The 24,483-nt window shown below is 33.0% G+C and overlaps 1 protein-coding gene across 6 annotated transcripts in view; it reads right to left on the bottom strand.

Moving 5' to 3' along the window:
* PPP3CC (protein phosphatase 3 catalytic subunit gamma) overlaps positions 1–24,483 on the bottom strand; it is a 106,788-nt gene that overhangs the window by 42,475 nt on the left and 39,830 nt on the right. For all 6 annotated transcript variants that reach the window (XM_074287507.1, XM_074287508.1, XM_074287510.1 and 3 more), the window contains exons 2-4: positions 22,577–22,774; positions 22,150–22,274; positions 1,617–1,728 (exon numbers count right to left, since the gene is read on the bottom strand). In XM_074287507.1, coding sequence (XP_074143608.1) covers positions 1,617–1,728; positions 22,150–22,274; positions 22,577–22,774 — 435 coding nt within the window. The remainder of the gene's footprint in view (positions 1–1,616; positions 1,729–22,149; positions 22,275–22,576; positions 22,775–24,483) is intronic.

The following is a 24,483-nucleotide window of genomic DNA, read 5'->3' as shown; positions in this document are numbered from 1 at the left end:
GTGAAATTTAATCTTATAGTTCCAAGAAAAAAATTCATCATCTTATGCTACCCCCTCATGGGGGTAGAGAAAGGGATTTCTGAAATTTTTTTCAATTTCATTTTCACTTCCACCCATGGCTAAATGTAAAATTGGTTAAAGGTGGATGATACTACTACCACCACCATCACTACCACCAAAAGAGGTCAAAGCTAAGGGAATTATTACTATAATGACTAAAAGTCATCAAGACTTTTAATAACATGAATTGATTATAAATTGGTATTAAATGATGCAGCTAACTCCTCTTCCCAATCATGAGATATTTCTGAATAGAAAAAATGGAATCCAGTGAAAAATTATATAATATTACTGCATACAAAATATAATAAGAACCCCTGCCCCTCCACAGGTAAATAATTATAAAAGGTAGTATCAAAGCAAGTAAAAGGTAACTCAGGGAAATGAAGGTGTTGAGGATGGCAAAGACATTAACCATTTTCTAAATCATTTAAATCCTAACTAGATGGAACACTCTCTTCTCTTACCCCATGACCCTTCCTTCCTTCCCTTTTAAAACTTCACTCTGCTCATAGAAAAATTCCTCACTAAATTATAAAGTTCAAATATTTCACTATTTCTATGGGATTTATGAATGAATAATTCCCGACATTTTCCCCCTCTGCTTCACAGATTTCATGTCTGTTGCCAGAGTTATTACTTTATGGCCATCTGCTTACAAGTAGGAAGTATCATCAGAGGCATAGGATAAGATGCCAACTCTTTAGGAAAGGGGAACTTATTCCTTCTCATAGCTTATTCCTAAAAGTTCTTCTATCCCATCAGAAAAGGAGGGAGAAATTAACAGGGATAAAAGGGAAGGGGAGGAAATATAGGCAGGTTTTGCAATGCATATGTGTGGGCCTGTGAGGATGTCAATGACACTGCTTCTGCTACTGAGGAAACCACTCAGGCTTAAGGAACCTACAGAATTAAGAGTAAAACTATGGCTGCACTACTGTTGCACAATGTGTGTGATGGAAAGCAAACTTGAAATCCTACATTTCAAGAGTCTTGACTTCTTCACCAACAGAGTCATAAGTGACCATGGGCAAGTTTCTTAATTTCTATGGGCTTAATTTTCTTTATATGCAAATAGGATAAGGAATGTTTTCATTTTTTACCTCATAAGGCTGTTGCAAGGAAATGGCTTTGTAAACCTTAAAGCGAAAGAGAAATGTAAATTATATAAACTAAAATACACTGAAGGGAGGAAAAATGGTGGCCTATGTTCAGAATAATATGAAATATATTTTTTCCTTTTGGACAGTCTTTTTTTTTCCCAAAAAAAGAATTTTAAAAAGTTAACTAATTCAGGATGTGAATATAGTTTTTAAAAGTCCTTTAGATAATTCCCTTTATGTAAACAGGGCAAATCTAAGGTGTCATAATCAGGGATAAAGATTATATATGAAAAACTTCTGAGATACTGCATTCATGGTCTGTTTGCTGCTTTTTGTGTGCTGCACACATTCCCTATAAATTAATAACATTACAAATATTTTATTTTTATATATACTTTTAATTTGGGGTCCAATTTTACAAAAGCTCTTCTAAAGAGAACAAATTATACTTACATTCCTGTCTGAATGTGAAGTATTCTGTGAGATGCCTGCATTCATGGTTGCCGCGAAGTAGAAAAAACGTTCTGGGATGATGAATCTTTAAACTCCATAGGTATAGCACACACTGCAAGATGAATTCAAGAATAGAATTACATTCAATAAATTATTTATAAGGTAGAAAAGTTCATACAATATATTAGAAATGTTGAATTAAGTTCCAAAAATTCCTATTAATATATTTCACAATATCCTAAGGAAATGGGCATTTAATACTGTCTAATTTACAAACTGGACAACTAAAGTGTTAAAGAGCTAGGCAAATAGTTCAAAATCTAATAGTTAAGTTTAAAGTCTACGGTAGAATGAAATCCTAGATTTCTTAACTCCCAGTTTCAGAATTCACAGCATTACAACTTTATATTTTTTGAGTTCTAAAACAAAAGAAGAAATAGATCAAAAATCTGTATTTAACAGGCACTTCAAATAACTGGTAGATAGCATCACCTGCAGATGAAACTAGTTTCATGGCATACAACAGAATAGATACCTTTCTTCCTTCAATAGAAAAGCAAAATAATTTTATTTTAAAGGCAGCTTCCTAATTTTACATAAGTTTAAGGGACAAAGTCAAATAAAAAGTAGGTTTCAATTCTAAAAGTTTTATTTGGTATTTTCAAAAGTGTAACGTACTAATTAGATATATAACAAAGCTAATGTTAAATACAAACACATGTTCCTTTGTTTTTAATATAATAATACCACCTCAAATGCTGTGGTATGTGGTATACCTCCTGTCAGCAAATACCAAGCTACCTTTAATACTCGTCTTTTCACACATCAATGACCAACTCTCTTATCACCCAACATTTATTATACCTATAGATCTCTCAAATTTCTACATCAAATAAATGTCTAACCTGAATAAAATAGTAGATCTTAACTTTAGGAAGAAAAGAACTTTTGCTGGTAGTTTCCTTAGAAATTTATATATTAAAATTCCTATTGAAGAGTTTTATCATCCATAATCACCATTGTATTCCCCCCATGATTAGCATATCTAATTTATATAGCATATATATTTTAAATGGGATTTTTTGTTTTGTTTTGTTTTGCTGAGGTAATTGGGATTAAATGACTTGCCCAGGACCACACAGTTAGGAAGTGTTAAGTAAATGAGATCATATTTGAACTCAGATCTTCCTGACTTCAGGGCTGATGCTTTGTCCACTACGTCACCTATTTGGCCTGGCATTAATTAAAAAAAATTTATAATTATAACTTTTTTTTTTGACAGTACATTGCATGGGTAATTTTTTACAACATTATCCCTTGCACTCACTTCTGTTCCGATTTTTCCCTTCCTTCCCTCTACCCCTAGGCAGACAGTCTTATACATTTTAGATATGTTATAGTATATCCTAGATACAATATATGTGTGCAGAACCAAATTTCTTGTTGCATAGGAAGAATTGGATTCAGAAGGTAAAAATAACCTGTGAAGAAAAACAAAAATGCAAACAGTTTACACTCATTTCCCAGTGTTCCTTCTCTGGATGTAGCTGATTCTGTTCAATATTGATCGACTGGAACTGAATTAGATCTTCTCTTTTTGGAAGATATCCACTTCCATCAGAATACATCCTCATACAGTATTGTTGTTGAAGTATACAATGATCTCCTGGTCCTGCTCATTTCACTCAGCATCAGTTGATGTAAGTCTCTCCAAGCCTCTCTGTATTCCTCCTGCTGGTCATTTCTTACAGAACAATAATATTCCATAACATTCATATACCACAATTTACCCAACCTTTCTCCAATTGACGGGCATCAACTCAGTTTCCGGTTTCTAGCCACTACAAAAAGAGCTGCTACAAACATTTTGGCACATACAGGTCCCTTTCCCTTCTTTAGTATTTCTTTGGGATATAAGCCCAGTAGTAACATTGCTGGATCAAAGAGTATGCACAGTTTGATAACTTTTGGGGCATAATTCCAGATTGCTCTCCAGAATGGTTGGATTCATTCACAACTCCACCAACAATGCATCAGTGTGAGATTAATTTTTTTAAAGGCTACAGAAAATACAATTAAAATAAAAAGAAATAACAAAAAGTCTATATGCTTTTAATTTTCAAAAAAAATTCTTAGCTTTATATCACAGAAAATGAGACTATCAAGAGCTTCTAAATGTATTAAAAGCTATTCAGATTTATCAGTCCTGCGAAAGAAAAACCTAAATAATCTAATGTTTAACAATAAATAGTATGTTTAAGATTAAGTAACTTAATTTTTTTTTTGAAAAGGGATGTTTTTTCTTTTCAGGAAAAAAACACTTAAAAATAGCACTACATAAAACATTCCTCTCTGACCTATTATCTCATCTCATCATTCTAACAAGCTCAAGAAGTTGGTATGATAGACATTTCTTTTTTTCAACTCCAAATGAGGGAGCGAACTCCAAATTTTCTGACTATATAACTCATCAATAAAAAGATTTGGGAGCATGGATAGAAGTGATATATTCTACTATTGTAATTTAGATACATAATATACATTCTAAAGTATGCAAAAGAGAAACCAAAGATGGGATAAAGGGGAAAACATCAATAAAACTCTAAAATAATACTCATTAGTATTATTTTCAATGAAGGCAATAGGATTCATTATTCTGGGAAACTTGGAATAATACTTTATAATAAAGTAGTTCAAACGCTTGATTCTAAGTTTGGTATATTCTGAAATTTGGATTTAATGCCTATCAGTTTCTGAAGATGGGATCCAAATGTGAGATTGCATCTTTACTTGTGTTTAGAAATCATTATTTTTCAATCTCACCCGTTATGCAAAGGTTTTTGGTGAAATGTCTAGTGAATTTCTATCTTTCCATTCTTTTTACAAACTAATCAAAAAATTACAATTTAATGTTTATTAAATGAGTAAATGGGTTAAAACTCTTAAGTCTTAGGGCAGCTAGGTGGGCACAGTTGATAGAGTACCAGCCCTGAAGTTAGGAGGACCTGAGTTCAAATTTGACCTCAGCCACTTAACACTTCCTAGCTCCCTGGGCAAATCACTTAACCCCAGTGGCCTCAGTAAAACAAACAAAAAAGCTCTTAAGTCTTTATTATGAATATTCTTAAATACAGTGGTATTTTGGCACTTATCTGCTTTAAAACTTGTTGAACTTGGTATTTAACATTTCAAAGAGAAAAAATGCTTCAGTATTTGAGGCTTGCTCAGCACTCATGGCATTTGGTTGTGTCTTAGGAATGTGAGGTTGGCCAGGCATGCAAGGTTACCCTTACTGCTGTTGCTGTTGTCCTCAACAGTGAATAGCTCTCGCTCAGAGGTGGCAGTATGCAAGATTGTCAGGTTGGAGCCCACATTGCTGAGATTGTGCATATCAGTGAGCAGATCATGGAGTAGTTCCTGCAGAACAATATGGATGCAGCATGCTTTCTGGCACCCCAAACAGCAGTACTAGAAAGGGCACTGAGGGGCTAGAGATGCTCAGAAAGAGAAGGGACAGAAGCAGAAGAAATGGTGGTGACGTGAGCAGCAGAGAACCCATCACCTCCAGGTAGTCCTAATCCCCAGGGTAGTGGGAAAAATTTAGAACACAAGGTTTTTGCAAGGATGATTTTGAAAACTATCCTTGCATGTATTTTGAAAAATAAAAAGCTGTTATTACATAAAAAATTAGTATTTTCTTCAATCTGCAGGTTGTCTTGCAGAAATCTTTTCAAGCCATTTTGTCCATTTGTGAAGGTTAATTTAATTAGGTCAAGACTTGTCAATTTCACCTTTACAAAAATCTCTCTTATATGCTCCCTTCTCTCTTTTGACATGGCCACCACTCTATTACAGGCCCTAATTAGCTCATGCCTGGATATTGCAATAACATGCTGATGGTCTACCCTGCCTCTAGTCTTCCCTCTTTTCAATTGATCCCCTCATTCAATGGTTTTCCTAAAAGGCAGGTCAGACCACATCCTCTTAACTCAAGAAATTCTACTGGCTCCCTATGACCTTCAGGATTAAATGCAAAATGGTCTGTTTAGCATTTAGAGACTTTAGTAGCCTACAGATGGGCATTTAAGTGACTTCTGTCCTAGTCCTGGAGATACAAAGACAAAAATAAAAGAATTCTTGCCCTTAAGATACTTAAATTCCACTTGGAATTGAGTTGTGAAGAAAGCCAGGGATCCTAAGAAGCAGAAGTGAGAGAAGAGACTATATTAGGAAATTAGGGTCAGTCAGTGAAAAGACACAAAGGAAGGGCTATAGAGTGATGTGCTTAAACGGGAATAAGATTGACTTACATGTATCATACAATGTGTGAAGGGAAGGTGAAGTTTAACATGTCTAGAAAAGTAGACTGAAGCCAAATATGGTAGGAGTTTCAACTGCCAGAGGAGTTTATATTTGCTCCCAGAGGCAACAGGAAACTCTTGGGACTTTCTTAAACAAGGGAGTGACATGATGAGGCCTGTTACATACATACATTAACTCAGTAGATAACTTTTTATGAGGAATGGCTGGAGTAGCATGGGGAACCAATAGAAAGTTTTGGGTTTTTTTTCTGGTGGTAGTAGCAATTTTTTAATGGCGGAAGAGACAGTAAGTCCTAGAGCAAGGTAGTATGTAAAGGATGAAATATGCTTTGGGACATTGTGGGGAAAATAATTAAAAAAATATATTTTATGTGTATGTTTTTCTTTTTTTTTTTCCACTGTTGCTACTGCCATTTTGTCCTCTAATAAAATATATCTACTTTTCACTATTATGTTAATATTCTCTATGAATATTATACTAAATTTTTTGCATTTCATCATTTTGTCCTGAGATTCCTTGATTATACTCTCACCCTACACCTTCCTCCCTCTCCCACTGTAGAATTTATCAAGTAAATTATAAATAGATAAATAAATAAATCAGAAATTCTGCAATTCACTCATGCTTAATGACTAATAATTTCCTTTGGGACAAAGGTAACAAGTCTGAGAAGAATAAAATATTGTAAATATAGATTGGTGGTTTCACACTAGTCAATAATAGGAAGAGAAAACCAAGGCATATAGCTCCATCTAGAGCCACTGACTTATAGACACTTCCTTCCGCCCCTTGGAGAAGGCAGTCAATAGGGCACCCTGAATATTCAATAAGAATCCTAATTATTTCACACTTAAAGAATATTTTATTTAATATGCACAAGCACTGATCCTACTGATATGGATTATAAATGCTAAATTATTTTTGCAAATAGCTTAATGAGGTCCAAAATAAATCGCTAACTGGTGGTTAATTATCTGGTTATGAAAATCTCTCAAAGCAAACATTAACTAGTCAAGAATTAAAACCATAGAGTTTATAACTTGGTCTGTACTAAGAAAGGTGTGGGCCCTCTGAGAATTTTCAATTTGTTGGCAGAGTTTAAAACAAAATACCAGGTTTACACTTCTATACTCAACAATGAGGAATAATAATACTTTAGTGAAAGATAATCTTAGTGAATGTTTCAAAATTATTGTTATCTATTAACTTGTCAAAAAGACGCCAACACTGAAGATGTCCAAAAAAAGTTAGATAATCCACAAGAAGGAAGACTATATGAAAGTTTCAGTGTATATTCCTTTTTTATTACCACTGAAATTTTTACTTATTCTGCCATGTAGAAGGATGAAAAAACTGCAACCTATATTTTCTGAATAAAGTATTTGATTTGGTGGCTTATTATGAACACTCTACCCTGAAGACTCATGTACCACAATGCTTAAATAATGATGTTTCTCAACCCATATATTTCTTTATTTTCTATTTCTTTCAATGTCCCTCATTTTAAAAAAAAATTCATTCCGAGGATTGAAAAAACTTTTATAAAACCACTTTAAAATTCTAAATGACTATTTACCCAATAAGATAATCTCAAAATGCACTAATAAAATCCAATCCTATCTAAAAACATTTATTAAACACTTATTATATACAAAGCCCTATGGTAGGCTCTGTGATTAAACCAAAAACAAAACTAAAAACTATCACTGAGCTTATATTCACCGGAAAAGATACAAGAAAACACACAATAATTTAAGGAGGAGAGAGAGAGCAAAAGAGAATGAAAGAGAGAGACAGCCTGAGCAAAAGAGAGTGAGTGAAAGTGCACAAATAACTTTGGGAATCAGGAAAATCTTCCAAGAGTATCGAGATAGCTCATAGTCTGAAGTAAGAGGGAAACTAGGGATTCATCCCCTCCCCCCTTCCCTTAAATAATATTTTACTTTTTCCAACTGCATTAAGATAATTTTAAACATTGAAAAAAATTTTAGTTCCAAATTTTCTATTTTCCCCCCTCCTTCCTTAAGATAATAACCAATAAGTACCATGTATAAATCCCATCATATATAAAATCAGTTAAACATATTTTTATATTGGTCATGTTATAAAAGAAAAAAACAGAATATTAGGGGAAAAATAAAGTTAAAAAGGAAACTAGGGATTCTAAGAGGACTGAAGACTTTCCAGGCTTGTATAAAGCTATGAAGATGAGAGGCACCTTGAGAGGTATAGATTTAAAATTGTAAGGAACGGAAGACAGGAAAACAGGAACATTAATGCATTATTGGTGAACTGGTCTAATGAACCGGTCCAAACAGTGTGAAAATCAATTTGGAACAATGCTTTTAAAAGGCACTAAATTGTACATTTCCTTTGATGCAACAAAACTATGCCTATATTCCAAAGAGTTTGAAGAAAGAAAAGAATCCATATGTAAATAAAAAATATTTAAAACATCTCTTTTTAAAAATATAATTTTAATGTATTTTATTTAAATTAAATGCAAGAGGAAAAAAAAAGACATTCATTCAACATTTTCCAGTTGTTATAAGTATTGGTTGTTTCTACATTTTTAACTGTTATGAACAAAGTGGCTGTGAATATTTTTGTAAGATAGTTTCTTTTTCTGATTTGGATAGGAGTTATGGTATATGAATGCCATGGAACACCACTTCTCTATAAGAAATGATCAGCAGGATGACCAGAGAAAGGCCTGGAGAGACCCACACAAACCAATGCCAAATGAAGGGAGCAGAACCAAGAGAACATTGCATATAGCAACAAAATTATGTGATGATCAACTATAATGGACTTGGCTCCTTTCAAACAATGAGATGAATCAGGCCAAATCCAATAGGTATTTTTTCCAGAAAAAATTTATTTTATTTGAAGAAATAGAATAAGAAAAAAAGAAAAACAAAAAAGAAATACAAAAGAAAATGAAACAAAAGAGAAGATTGTCATGTGCCTAAGAGAACATCAAGGAGGATTCAAAATTTGTAACAACAAATACCATTTCAATAAAGTGTGTGTGTTATTAATTATATTATATTAATAGAAGAAATTATATTCATGAGTGCCCATCTTTTCTTTACTTCCTTGTAAATTGTTCTTTTGTTCTCTGCTGCATACCTTTTTTACTTTATTCTTTTTTCCACTTTTGTCCTCATCATCCTCATTTATAGATATATACATACACATAATCTCCACACATCTTTCCTATCCCTGATTACCTTTTATAAAACAGTTCTCTTTATAGAGACAAAGAAATGGAATCTAAGGAGATGCCTATCAATTGGGAATGGCTGAATAAATTATAGTTTATGTTTATGATAGAGTATCAATGAATCTTAAGAAATGATAAAGGGTGGTGTTCCAGAGAAACCTGGGAAGACTTATATGATAAAATATAGAAACTAACCGAACAACTTTAATATGTGCAAGAACTCTAATCAATGCAATGGCCAATCACAATTCTAGGGATGAAACATGCTACTGACTTGTTAACAAAGAGATGATGGACTCAAGATGCCAACATACAGAATGGAGCAATCCATTCTGCACAACAATGCATATTTGTTACAAGTTTTCTTTTTTCTGCCTCCCATTTTTTTTTCATGGGGTGATGGAAAATCAAGGAAAAAAATACTTGTTAATTAAAAGGAAGTAAATTAAATATGTGTGTGTGTGTGTGTGTGTATTTTTGAAATTTCAGGGCTCTAGCCAATGCATACAAGGGCTCTGGGCACAGCGCAGAATATATTTAATTTCTTTCCTTTTTATTTATCTTTCTGTTAGATTTATCTAGACCATTTCTGAGTATGGTAAATTCTATGTTCTTCCTATTATGTCCCATAGTCAAGGTATGCTGCAGATTTTTTGGAAGCTCCCCAATAAAATATCAGCTCCTTCTGTCATTGTCTTCATATGATTTAGCTATATGGGTGAAAGATCCAGCAACTTTCTTTTTTTTTTCTTCCCCCTTTGGCCCAAATTTAAAATTTCTTTCTTTCTTTCTTTTTCTTTCTTTCTTTCTTTCTTTCTTTCTTTCTTTCTTTCTTTCTTTCTTTCTTTCTTTCTTTCTTTCTTTCTTTCTTTCTTTCTTTCTTTCTTTCTTTCTTTCTTTCTTTCTTTCTTTCTTTCTTTCTTTCTTTCTTTCTTTCTTTCTTTCTTTCTTTCTTTCTTTCTTTCTTTCTTTCTTTCTTTCTTTCTTTCTTTCTTTCTTTCTTTCTTTCTTTCTTTCTTTCTTTCTTTCTTTCTTTCTTTCTTTCTTTCTTTCTTTCTTTCTTTCTTTCTTTCTTTCTTTCTTTCTTTCTTTCTTTCTTTCTTTCTTTCTTTCTTTCTTTCTTTCTTTCTTTCTTTCTTTCTTTCTTTCTTTCTTTCTTTCTTTCTTTCTTTCTTTCTTCTTCCTTCTGTTCCGAATTTTCTCCTCCTTCCCTCCACCCCCTCTCCTAAATGGCAGGCATTCCCATACATATTAAACATGTTATAGTATATCCTAGGTATAATATATATGTGCAGAACTGAATTTTGTTGTTGTTGTTGCAAAGGAAGAATTGGATTCAGAAGGTAAAAATAACCTGTGGAGAAAAACAAAGAAATGCTAACAGTTTACACTCATTTCCCAGTGTTCCTTTTCTGGATGTAGCTGATTCTGTCCATCATTGATCAATTGGAATTGGATTAGCTCTTCTCTATGTTAAAGATATCCACTTCCATCAGAATACATTGAAGTGTATAATGATCTCCTAGTTCTGCTCATTTCACTCAGCATCAGTTGATGTAAGTCTCTCCAAACCTCTCTGTATTCATCCTCCAGCAACTTTCTAATCATCTTTTGTGTTTGATAAGAAATAATGCCAATTTAAATTTTTATATTTAATTGGCTGATCTGTTTGAAAATCCTAAGATCTCATTTTTACATTTACTACCACTTTAAAGCAGTATTTCAAATCAAAGGACAATTTATATGTATATATCACAATGTAATTTAGCTATTATGCTTCCTTTGTCTTCAATTTCAAATTCTATTTCCTGGCTTTGTGTCAGGATGCAATTATACAATTATCTCATCTTTCATTCCATTAAAAGGTCATGGTTATTAATAATTTTCTATAGACATTCAATAACTTCCCTTCCACTCAATTCATGAAAGTTTTGCCTTATCTGAAGAAACATACCATGATGGGTGAGGGCAACCCAAAGGTTAATTAAATCCACAAACAGGACAGCATCATTAGAAATATGAAGAGGGTAAAGTAATCCAAAATTCAAGATCAGTAACATTCAGGGATAACAAAAGAAGATCAAGAACAAGCATTCTTCAGAGTTCTCTAAAATATGACTAAAGTCATTTACTTAAAACTCTGCTGTTCAAAAACTGCTTTCACTCATGATCTGCAGGAATGAGATACACATGGGTATATATACTATAAAATGTTCTGTATAATGTAGGCCATAAATAAATGTGTTTTTTTTTTGTACTGAACTTTACACCTCCTTTCCCCTCTTAAAGTAAGTCTTTCTAGATGAGAAAAATTGGCTTATGTGAATACTGCTAGTAGAATGATTAGATCAACTTGGATAAGGAGATGCATCAAAAAGATTCCTATGTGAGCTGTTCCAAACCTCATAGTCTCTAATCCATCAATATTTTAACTATTTTCACTGAGGCAGACTGAGAGTAATACTTCCTAATCATAATGCTGTGTAGTTGAGGTAAAGTGTCTGGCTTCTGAAAAACGTAAGCTTTGCTGGATCAAAGGCACCAAAAAGGGAAACAAAATGCCTTCTGAAGATATTCACTAGGTGTTATGGAGGCTATTCTATATAAGTCAAAACTGAAAGGAATTACCCATTAATGGAAAATTTCTAAAGATTCTCTTATTTAAGGATAACCTTGTTCTGATTGCACCAAACATTATAACACTATAAGACTCTCATTAAGATGTACCATGGTTCAAAAAAGACTATCTTATCATTCATCCATATCTGAAAAACAAAGGTTAACTACATTGCCTTGATTATTAAATTCAGGTGATCTGGGAATTCATTAGATATTAGTTCATATAGCTTGGTTACATAACTATGTACTGTGTACACATATGTTTGTTAAATAGGCCCAAAACTGAGCAGAATATTGGACTGGATTACATTTGGGAAAGTCGTCGTCTTTAATCCCAATTTGCAGGTTGGTGCAAAAGCCCATCTTCAAAAGATAATACTATTTTTCTGGAGTACTATATTGCTACAACTCATGAAATACCATAATCACAATTACAGGTCACCCAAGGGGCAGTGGAAAGATGTATGTTTGGTATAAGTAGGATGTATTATATTACTAATAATGACTCTGAAGTTGTCTTCTTGACTTGTCATATTTTTCAGAAATAAGTCGACTGAGATGCACGATGCCCTAAGAGTGGCAAGGATGAAGCCCTCCTGAGCTTGTTGTTTGTAACCCAACTGGACTTCCTATGTATCTCTGGAAACCTTCTACAAAGATAGGTGCCAGTCAGTCTGCACTAGAGAGAAAAACTGTTTGTGCAGCTGGGACACTTGTATAAAAGCATTCTATCTTCATGGTCTAGCAGTTCCTAAGAGAAAATTATGTTACTTTTGTGACAGCCTTTCTTCTTCCCTTTGGGAGGGAATTATTCCTTTCCTCTCCTTTATGACTGTCCAGAGTGATAGGCAAAAGTGCTTCATTAATATCCATAAAATATTAAAATAATCTGAAGACTCCCAATGGCCTCTCTTTGGGAGAATGCTAAATACCACTTCTGCCATTTACTATATATATGTAGACTCTGACAAATCGTTTAACCTCTCTGAAATTGTTTCCTATTCTTAAAAAAAAATTGGAGTAGATGACTTCTAAGTAATTTTTTAGCTTCTAAGAGATCTTTAGTCAAGATTTAACAAAGCCAGATATTTTGACCAGATAAGTTCATCCTGAGTTCAGTCTGTCTAATCTTTGATGAATTAGTTTGCTAGGGTGAGGCCTTTTTAGCAGAAGTCCTATCTCATCATATTGAAAATCTGTCTTGGGGAGCATCAAAACAACAGTACCTGCTGCAACCAATGAATTTTTTCCTTTAGTATAGCACAGCAACTAGGATTTTCTAATTATTCTAACTCCACTTCACCAATTTGGAGCTAGAAGAAACCTTAAGGCAATCTAGTCCAAGCCCCTCATTTTACAAATGAGGAAACAAATGCCCAGAACTTAAGTGACCTTGCCCAATGTCACTAAATCCAGTATCCTTTCTACTGCACCAATGATAGCAACTATCTCAAAATCCACCATTCATTTATTGATTTTTCTGGGATGGGGAGTGGTTTATCATTAACAATTCAGGGTGTTAATACACAAAATGTTTAGCATCAGTAACACATGATCAATAAGTGAGTCATCTTAACCCAAGGTCAACATTAGCTAAGAAAACAATCTGTGCAAAGGATAAGGCCAGAAGAGCAAGATTCCTAAGACTTTAAACTCAGCTACAACCATAGTTGTTTCTTGAATCTGTGAAGGACCAAGCTTGTCTTGAAATATGGGAATATTCAAAGAAAATACTGTCTTGAAAAGTAGAAAGGATCTGCATACATGAATATTTTTCACTTTTAAAAAATTAAATCAGGAAGGGGGGTCCATTAATTGGACAGAATTGTGGCATATGAATATAATACCATTGTGTTATAAGAAATGATGAGCAGGCAGATTTCACAAAAACCTGGACTTACATGAACTGATGCTGAGTAAAGTGAGAAGAACCAAGAGAACATTGTACACAGTAGCAGCAAGAGTATATGATAATCAATTATGACAAATTTAGCCTTTTTCAGCAGTAGAGTGACCCAACACAATTTCAATAGATTTGAGATGGCAAATTGTAAGAGCCCTTTAAATGGGTGGCGCCACAGTGCATTGGGAGATTGAGGCCCAGAAGTAATTTCTGTGGCTATTAGGACTGCCCTTGGGTGGGATCTTGGCCACGATGAGATAGCTTCGTAATGGGTGACTCTCTCGTTGATTGGCTGTGTGTGTGACCTCACAGGCCCTTTATAAGCCCACTGCAGGCAGCAGTCGCTCTCTTTAACCTGGCGCTCTTCAGCCTGGCTCCCTAGCCTGGGTGGCCAAGCCAAGATGGGTAGCCAAAAGAGGTAAGGAGTTTGGTAGTGAACATGTGGGGGTGAAGAGATTTTTGACCCCCACCACACACATTCAAGAAACCTACAGGAGCAAATATAAAATGCTATATCTAGTCTTCAAAGCCCTTCATGAGCCCAGTCTCCTCCTACTTTTCCAGTCTTCTTTCTCTCTGATCAAGTGACACTTGCCTCCTGGCTATTCCATGTCTTTTGGCTCTAGTCATTTTCTCTGATTGCTGTCCATGCTTGGAATGCTTATCCTTCATCTCTGCCTATTGGCTTCCTTTTTATCTCAACCAAAATATCATCTTGTGCAAGATGCCTTTCTCAACCCCTCTTAATTCTAGTGCCTTATTTCTGCTAATTACCTTCTATTTATGGCATGAGTGCATATGTGTGTGTGTGTGTGTGTGTGTGTGTGTGTGTGTGTGTGTGTGCGTGCATGTGTTGTGGAGAGTCTAAAGAGGGGAGGAAGGGATGGTTCTTATATATTTGCTTATTTTTTATCTCTTCCATTAGATTGCAAGCTCCTAGAGAGCAATGACTATCTTTTACTTCTTTCTGTATTCTAGACCCCTAGCATACTTCCTGGCACATAATAGGCACTTTAAAAAATATTTACTGACTGACTACAGACAACAACCTGAGAGGTAGGAAATTTAACATAAATAAACTAAGACAAACCAGTTATGTGAATTGTTCAGGATCAGATAGCTAGTGAGGCAGAATCTGAACTTTAGTCTTCATGACTCTATACTTAGTGCTCTATCCACTATGCCACCCTTGATACATAACAATAAAATAGATGTACTGAAGATCATTTTTTTTATACAGATGTGCTGAGCAAGGATAATGGACAACAGATGGATCACTCAACTAACCAAGTGACTATATATGGTACCACAAATAGCCAGGACTAGGAAGCCAGAAATTCTATGTGATGAGTTCAACTTTTTTTTTACTTAGGGGAAAAAAAGAGTATGGAATAAAAGGATTTTCTTTTTGGTAAACCTGTATTCTGATTGAGAGGAATGATCATAGATTCAAATATGAATTTATGGTCAATCTTTGATACTTATTTAAATCTAAAGATCCTGATTAGTTGATTTTAGAAGGTTTTCTAACAAAGTCTGGTTATTAACTGGTTCCATGATTTAGAAAAACAAAACAAAACAGCATTACAAATAGCTGAACTTCCATCCAAACCATCAAGAAGAACCAAATCAGGGATCAAGATCACGAGCTGATCAGGCATGTTGGCTATAATGTATTAGTAATATTTTTGAAAAATTACAATGGTAGGGATAATGTTATACAAGCTTTTATATTTTAACTACTTTTAATATTTGTCTTCAGATATCATACTTTTCTAGTGAACTAATATTTCTTTTTCTTTCTTTCTTTTTTTAAAAGCTTTTTATTTTCAAGACATATGCATAGTTAATTTTCAATTTTCATCCTTGTAAAACCATGTGTTCCAAATTTTTTTTTCTCCCCTCTCTCCCACTCATCCCCTCCTCTGGCTGGCAAATAATCCAATACAGGTTAAACATGTGCAATTCCTCTATACATACTTTCACAATTACCATGCTGCACAAGAAAATTCAGATCAAGTAGGAAAAAAAATGAGAAAGAAAACAAAATGCAAGCAAACAACAACAAAAAGAGTGAAAATACTATGTTGTGATCCAATCAAGTTTGGATGCAGATGGATCTCTCCATTACAAGACCATTGGAACTGGCTTAAATCACCTTGCTGTTGAAAAAAGCCAAGTCCATCACAATTAATCATCACAATCTTCTTGTTGCTGTGTTCAATATTTTCTTGATTCTACTCACTTAATTTACTATCAGTACAAGTAAGTCTCTCTAGGTCTTTCTGAAATATCCTCCTGATCATTTTTTATAGAACAATAATTTTCTATAACATTCATATACTATAACTTATTCGGTCATTCTCTAGCTGATGTACATCCACTCAGTTTCTAGTTTCTTGCCATTACTAAAAGGACTGCTACAACATTTTTGCACATGTGGGTCCCTCACCCTCCTTTATGGTCCAGTAGAGACACTATTAGATCAAAAGGAATGCACAATTTGATAGCCCTTTGGATAGAGTTTCTTGCTCTCCACCATGATTGGATCAGTTCACAACTCCACCAATGTATTAGTGTACCAGTTTTCCCACATCCCTTCTAACATTCGTTATTATCTTTTCCTGTCATTTTAGCCAATTCGAGAGGTGTGCAGTGGTACCTTAGAGTTGTCTTAATGTGCATTTCACTGATCAATAGTGATTTAGAGCATTTTTTCATATGACTAGAAATGGTTTCAATTTCTTCATCTGAAAATTGTCTGTTAATATTCTTTGACCATTTATCAATTGGAGAATGGATTGTGGTCTTATATTTTAGAAATGAGGCCTTTTATTGGAACCCTTGGATGGTCTCAATTTACTGCTTTCCTTCTAATCTTGCCTGCAATGGTTTTGTTTGTGCAAAAACTTTTAAACTTAATATAATCAAAATTATCCATTTTGCATTCTATAATGTACTCTATTTTTCCCCCCCTGAGGCTGGGGTTAAGTGACTTGCCCAGGGTCACACAGCTAGGAAGTGTTAAGTGTCTGAGACCAGATTTGAACTCGGGTCCTCCTGAATTCAAGGCTGGTGCTCTATCCACTGTGCCCCCTAGCTGCCCCTATAATATACTCCAAATGAACTAACATTTCAAAATGGTTTGAAGACATATAGTTTCTACTATCTAGTAGTCATTCATTCATCAAATATTTAACTCTAACATTCTACTAATACATTGTGCTTCCATTGTTTATCTCTTTGGTTTTCACATCCTTGAAAGTATCTGTTCCAAATCTTTCCTCAATTTCTCAACTCTACTCACACAATTTCCTCTCTTGCTTCTTACTTGTGAGAAAAGTGAAGCCATCCATTTTGAGCTTTCATCTTCAATCCTCTATACTAGAGGTATCAGGTGCAATCAATTCACAAAAACTTCTGAGCACACCAGAACCAACTTAAAATGTAACTAAGAAATGTTTAACAAAATAAATGTACAATACATCCTAGATATTAATTTGTAGTTTTCTAAGTTATATGAGAGTGTGGGGATCCCTTTCTGTTTGAGTTTGACACCAATGTTCTCTACATCATAGTTCTATACTCATCCATTCTCTTCTGGTTCTCTCTAATTTCATAAGATAAAGTAGCTGTCCATTTTTTAAAAAAATTTTTTTTAAATCAAGACTAAACCTTCTACTTGTGCTATGGATTTCACTCTCTCCAAAAGCTTGCTTCACTGAACACATCTTTTTTTCTTATACCCTGGATATTGCAAAAGCCACGGAAGAAGCTGGATGAATCCTTAACTTGGCAGTTCTAGAATCAAGAATAAAGGGATGTGGGTTTTATTTTTCTTCTTAATTATCACATGACAAATTCTGAATTTAAGGGGGAAAATGATTGTGAAGTTCTTGGAGATATAACTTTATGAATCCCTCATTTATTTATCCCCTCTATTGTATGGTAATAACAATTCTCAAGGGGTATTGGTGTGTTTGCTTTTTTCAGTTGTCTGCAGCAACTTCTCGAAACTGCTTCACTAAAATATCCCTGGCTCAAAAAATTGTGTTTACTCAGATTTTTATATTATTCTCCTTGATTGTGATGGTATGGAAACTAAATGAAAAAGCACTTGGTTCTTTATATTCATATTGGTCTAAGTATTTGATACCCTTTGTGATATTGATTACTAAAAAGACTATACAGCAAAGGTCTCATTATATCCTCTGGAATGGACTGCAACACATTGAAAAGAAAGGCCTGGTATTTTATTGAAATGTTCATAAAATGGAACAACTTATATGTCTTTATTCCATTACTAATTGGGACTATAACATAATTTGGATATGTCTGTTTTTGCTTGAAGAGGCTAAATGATTTTTCAGTAATAGCTTATTAAGTGACAGCAAAGTATTCTAAATCTCTACAAGTTTCAAGGATACCAAGCAACTGAAAATCATACCAAATTTAGTTTTAAAACTGTTTCAGTTAGTGTTAAGATTTTAAGTCAAGGATTTTAAGAGATAACATGTTAAGTATTTAATCTAAATTTGAATTTATTAATCTCCTTATCCCTTCTTACATAAATAAAACTTTGTTTTGAGCCACAAAAAAGGTGGATTTAAAAGTAAATTCTATTTAACACTAAAATCAAACTAACTCTAATACTACCTAAGTTGTTCACAATAAGAAAAGATACATTTCCAATCTCTTTCTACTACAAAAGTGGTCTTGATACCTAAACAAGAGACAAAGTAGAAAAAAGAAAACTATAGACCATTTATGTAAAACTTTAAAGAATTAGCAAGTAGCTTAAAAACAACATATTAGAAAGATCACAAAGTATGACCAGATTGAGTTTATTTCAGTAATGTAGGAATGATTCAACATAAGGATACTGTAAATATATTAAGTATATTAATAATAAAAATAATAAAAACCACATGATTATAATATCCACAGATGCTGAAAAGATTTTTTAAAACAAAATTCAACACTCATTTCCATTAAAAATGCTAATAATCATAGGAGCAAGTGTATTGTTCCTTAACATAATAAACAGTATTTATTTAACTACAAGAGCAAACATATGTAATGGAAAAAAGTTAGAGGCTATTTTTGTAAGATCTAGGATAAAGTAAGAATACTTATTATCACTGTTACGATTTAGCTATTTAGTGAAAAAAAAAAAGACCACTAGCTATCTCAATTAAACAAGAAAAAGAAATTGAAGGAATGAACACGGACAAAAAGAAAATTAATGCTTTCTGCAGATGATATGCTTAGTGAATTCAATAGAGTAAACTAAAAATTAATTGAAATAGTAATTTCAGCAAAGTTTCAGGATAAAAAATAAATTCACATAAAGTGTCAGCTTTCTTATACATAACTAACAAAACAGGGTGGCTAGGTAGTACAGTAGAAAGAGTGCCAGACTCAGAATCAGGAAGACTCATTTTCCTGAGTTCAAATCTGGACTTAGATTTGAGCTGTATGACTTGATTACTGCCTGTGTGACCCCAGGAAAGTCACTTAGATCCGTTTGCCTCAATTTTTCTCATCTGTAAAATGAGCCAGAGCTAAACCCTTCCAGTATCTTTCTCAAGAACTGAAAAACAACTGAATAACAACAATCAACAAAACAGAGAGAAATTCAATTCAAATTCCATTCCAAACAATTATGTTGGTTATATTTAGCATTTTTGTACTGTTTTAACAAAAAAAAAAAAAAAAAAAAAAAAAGGTCAATTGATAGAAGAGATTAGCTATATGCAGAAGCAAATGGATACAACAGTACAGTATTCAATAAAATCCTATAACTTCAGTCCAGTTATTGGGGTAAAGGACTCAATCTTTGACAAAAACTTCTGGAAAAACTAGGTAATAGTCTGGAAGAAATTAGGTTTCTTTCTTACTTTCGCTCCTGCTCTCCTGGTCCCTTTGTCTTTTGATTAAAATATGTTTATTTTCTTCTTATTATAAGGATTATAAATTCAGTCCTTGAACCTGCAATGCCCTTAAACTAACAGAATTCCCTTGTCCTTTCTACTTCTAAACTTGTAGTTGCTTCTACTTCCTCATCATCCTATTATTCTACTGAAACTCAGAAAGACCTTTTAATTACCAAATTCAATAGTCTTTTCTTAGTTCTCAATGTCCTTACCTTTCTGTTTACATTTGATTCTGCTAACCTCTTCTTGTTTTATTATATTTTCCCCTGGTTTCTCTGATTTAGCTCTTTTCTGATTTTCTTACTCAAATCATCAATTACTACCAACAATATTTTATGATGTAACTGTGCAAAAGTACTATTGTTAGATGCTGGGGATGGAAGAATAATAAATTGTAAAATATAGAGAACCTCCACTTCATGTCTAGAAGATGGCTAAGATACCAAGCAACAAAAATAGGCAAAATGTAAAATATTCCATGATAAACGCATTAGATAGCTACAGAACACTGTGCCATGTGAGGTCTCAGAAAAATATAAATTGGCAAATAGGGAGCTCGGTGCAGAAAAAGCTTTTTTAGTGAGGCAGAGAAAGAAAGTTGTTGAATTTGTCTAGAATAAGGAGAATGTGAGGGATAGTGGGTAACATGATGCAAAGATGGGAAGTCAGGGCAATTCAAAGTTGTGGATGACCTTGGCAAATGGCAAAATTTTGAGCCTGACTTGGTCAACAAGAGGAAACAGGTAAAAATGTCTCAGCAGAGGAATGACAATACCAAGTCTACACATAAGATTACTTGAGTGAAGCAGGAAGACATGTAAAAATGTATGTATGTGTGTGTGTATGTATAGAGGGAAAGTGGGGGTATTAAATTAAGATAGTGACAGCAGGAATAGAAAAGAGGTGATGCATTCAGAACATTTTCAGTTGAAATTAATAAACCTGGATACTACCTCAGACCTATCAGATTGATATGACAAAAAAAAAAAAGAAAGAAAATGATAAATGTTGGAGAAGATGTAGGAAAATTGGGACACTAATGCATTGTTGGTAGAGTTGTGAACTGATCCAACCAATCTGGAGAATAATTTGGAACTAAGTCCAAAGAGCAACCAAACTCTGCATAACATTTTGATATAGCAATGCCAGTAATAGGTCTATATCTCAAAGAGATCATGAAAAAAGGAAAAAGATCAATATGTATAAAAATATTTATTACAGCAACTCTTTTCATGGTGGCAAAAATTAGAACTCGAGAGGATGCCCATCAATTGGAGAATGGCTGAACAACTTGTGGTATATGAATGTAAAAGAATACTAATGTGTTATAAAGAATGATAAGCAGGTAGATTTCAGAAAGACTTACATGAATTGATGTGGAGTGAAGTGAGCAAAGTCAGGAGAACACTGTACACTGTTACAGCAAGATTGTGTGATGATTAAATTAACTATGATAGGCTTAGCTCTTCTCAGCAATACAATGATCCAAGACAATTCCAAAAAACTTATGACAGAAAATGCTATCTATATCCAGAGAAAGAACCATGGAATCTGAAAGCAGATTAAAGTATACTATTTTCACTTTTTTGTTGTTGTTTGTTTCCCTGTTTCTCATGGTTTTTCCCTTTTGTTCTGATTCTTCTTTCACACTATGACTAATGTGGAAATGTTTTTATAATAATAGCTTTTTATTTTTCCAAATACACGAAAAGACAGTTTAACATCCACCTTTGTAAAACTTGTGTTTAAAATTTTTCTTCCTCCCTTTCTCCACCCCTAGATAACAAGAAATTCAATATAGGTTAAACATGTGCAATTCTTCTAAATATATGGAAATATTTTAGCATGATTACATATGTATAATTTATATCAGACTGCCTGCAATCTTTTTAAGACAGCAAATCTTGATGAGAGAGAAAAATTTGGGACTCAAAAATCTTATAAAAAATCAATATTGAAAAATATCTTTCTATGTAATTGGAAAAAAGTATAAAAACTATTTACAAAAAAAAAAAAAGCAATTAATAGATTTGTGAACGGTCCCAGCCCCTAACAAGTAACTGATGAAATACAAAGTAAAGGAGAAGGATGAGCCAAAGGTAATCACATCAATTAACTGAGCCATGGCCTATGACAAGTAATAACTTATACCATTTATTTATTAATTGTGTATTAGCTATATGCCTATGACAAGTAATAACTTATACCATTTATTTATTAATTGTGTATTAGCTATAGGGAGAGCAGGTTAATTTAAAAATGATTATTTGCAATGCTGAATTAATTTAATCATTTATATGACTCCTATTGTTATGAAATAAATCATTCCTACCTAATATTATTAAAGTCTTTTTTATATCCATTTAGATATAAAAAGTAAGAAGATCTAAAATGCTATTGATTTTCTCATTTCAATAACTTCACTAAACTGAAAACCAAAAAACACTTTGTCTTTTATGTCATAATTTTAAAATGTCCAAATTTTGAACAAATTTGTTTTACTTAGTTTTCTAATTTAATTTTTACCTCTATACTGAAGTAGCCTCTATCCACATAGTCTCCCAGGAAGAGGTAGCGTGTGTTAACAGGTGATCCTCCAACTTCAAATAATTTCATCAGGTCAAAGAATTGTCCATGAACATCACCACACACTAGGTTAAAAAAAAACATGCAGGTAACAGTATTTACAATTTCAGAAGAAAAAAGGCATTATACTAAGAGGAATTATTATGATCAGTATTTTTAAAAATTATATTCAAGTTGTCATAATGAAATTCTCTTCTATAGACTTTTTGGACTTAATGAACAAAGAAAATATTATAGTAAAATTAGCAACATTTCAAATTTCAAAACAATATCAAAGAAAATTAGCACAACATATAACTTCCACAAGAATACTCAATACTTGTATTAGTGCCCATCCATATATGTCATCATGGAACACTTCTCAGACCTGTGATAGGTGCTTCCAATTCTATCATAGTCTTTTCACTTTTCAGAATGGCACCTCCATCATTGATTATCTTTAAGGCTGCTTCCTCTTCTAGTCTACCTTCTTTCACCAAGTGGTTTTTCAAGATATCAAGTCTAGGTTTACCATCTTCAAATATTTCTTTTATGGTGAGCCGCCGAGTTGGAGGAAAAGGAACAGCTAGAAACAGACAAAAAAATAAAAATAATTGTGTTTAGAGAAGGTGATAATATTACGAATAAAAACCATATGCTTTCTGTGGTTATTTAATAAGTTCTCTGGTTCTATATCCATAACACTTAAATTATATGATGAAAAATTTCTAAGATCCTGTATATTTCAAATCTGGCTTCAGTCACTTGGTAGCTGTGTGACTCTAGGCAAGTCACAATCCCTTAAAAAAAATCCTGGATATTAAATCTGATCATTTATTGTTTTTGGGAAAGACTGCAGATAAATCCAATGCCATAAGCCTCATATTTGATCATAAGAGATTTTTACCTATCATATCATATCATCAAGTAGGCACTCAAAAATAATGTTTACTGAATTTGATGCTGATTTAAACAAGTAAAATAAAAGACTTTCCTACATAAATTTTAATGTAGAAGTCTTTTGTTATTATAATTCTTTAACTAAAAAGAGAAATATAATCCAAAACAACAAATATTTCCTAAGCACCTACTATGTTTAAGGCATTGACTGTGCTTTGTATTCTGGAGAAAGACAAAATCAGAAGTCAAGGAATTTACATCCTACTAAGGGATTTAAAAAAGTGACTCCAAACTATGAAATTATTCATTTAAGAAGAATTAAAAAGGAAAAATCACAATGCTTAAAGATGATGTTTAAACTATATGCTTGCATAATTCTTTTCGATTTGAATTAGTTCAATGGTCAGAGCAATGGATCTGGATTTAAAAGACATCGGTCATTTATGGTGCCTTTTACACTGGTGTAATTTTGGATAGTTAAAATAAGGCAATTAGACTACATAAGTATTAAAGTCCTTTCCAGTGTGAAAATCCTATAATGCTATAAATTCTAGGTTAGGCAGACTATAAAATTACATAAATACATTTTACTTATTTTAACAAACATTAAACACATATTAAAGTTACTTAAAAAGATTACATAGTTTTCTAGAAAAAGATAAAAAAATTCTATCAAGGATATAACTGATCTGATGGTATAAATTTTTCCCCCCAATAAACATAAGTTTGAAAAGAGCAGATATAAAAGTAATAGTTCTGTTTCTTAATAACTAAGCATGCTAAAAAGGGATGTTTCAAACTAAATCATCTATTTTTCCATTTTGTTACCAGGTTTTACTTTGGAAGCTCTGAAAGTCAATTCAACCCATTTCTGATCATACAATTGGGAAGGGGACAATTTGTCTCAATTGCATGTATGACGCAAAGTATGTATGACAATACAATTAATGAACTACCTTGCTAGGAAAAACACGAAACATTTAAAAATTAAATAGTTTAATTTAATAACATCAAATATAATGACAAATAAAACCTACTTTATTTTGTATTCCCTAAGTGACAGCCTGAAAGCAACAAATTTCTCAAACAGAAAGGAGCTCAACTAAATGAAAGATACAAGTATCTTTAAATAGACACTTTCTACACTATCCAAAGGGTGAGAGAGACCCAAATAGATAGCAGGAATAAAATGGCTTATTTTAGTCAGATTTTGCATGATTTTAGAAGTTCAAAATATTTTCATTATGACAAGCTTCCTTATGAATCCTATTCTTTAACTACTAAGAAATTACTACAGAAATTATAGTAGTTATTAAAACAGTAAAATAAGAGAACACCACTTTTTATAGATGAAAAAATTCTTTTTTGGGGGGGATTGTTTTGTTTTATTTTTTA

Source organism: Sminthopsis crassicaudata, chromosome 2 (assembly GCF_048593235.1).
Source record: "Sminthopsis crassicaudata isolate SCR6 chromosome 2, ASM4859323v1, whole genome shotgun sequence".
Lineage (NCBI taxonomy): Eukaryota > Metazoa > Chordata > Mammalia > Dasyuromorphia > Dasyuridae > Sminthopsis > Sminthopsis crassicaudata.
Note: the sequence above shows the minus strand (reverse complement) of the source record. Positions and strands in the feature narration are given on the sequence as shown.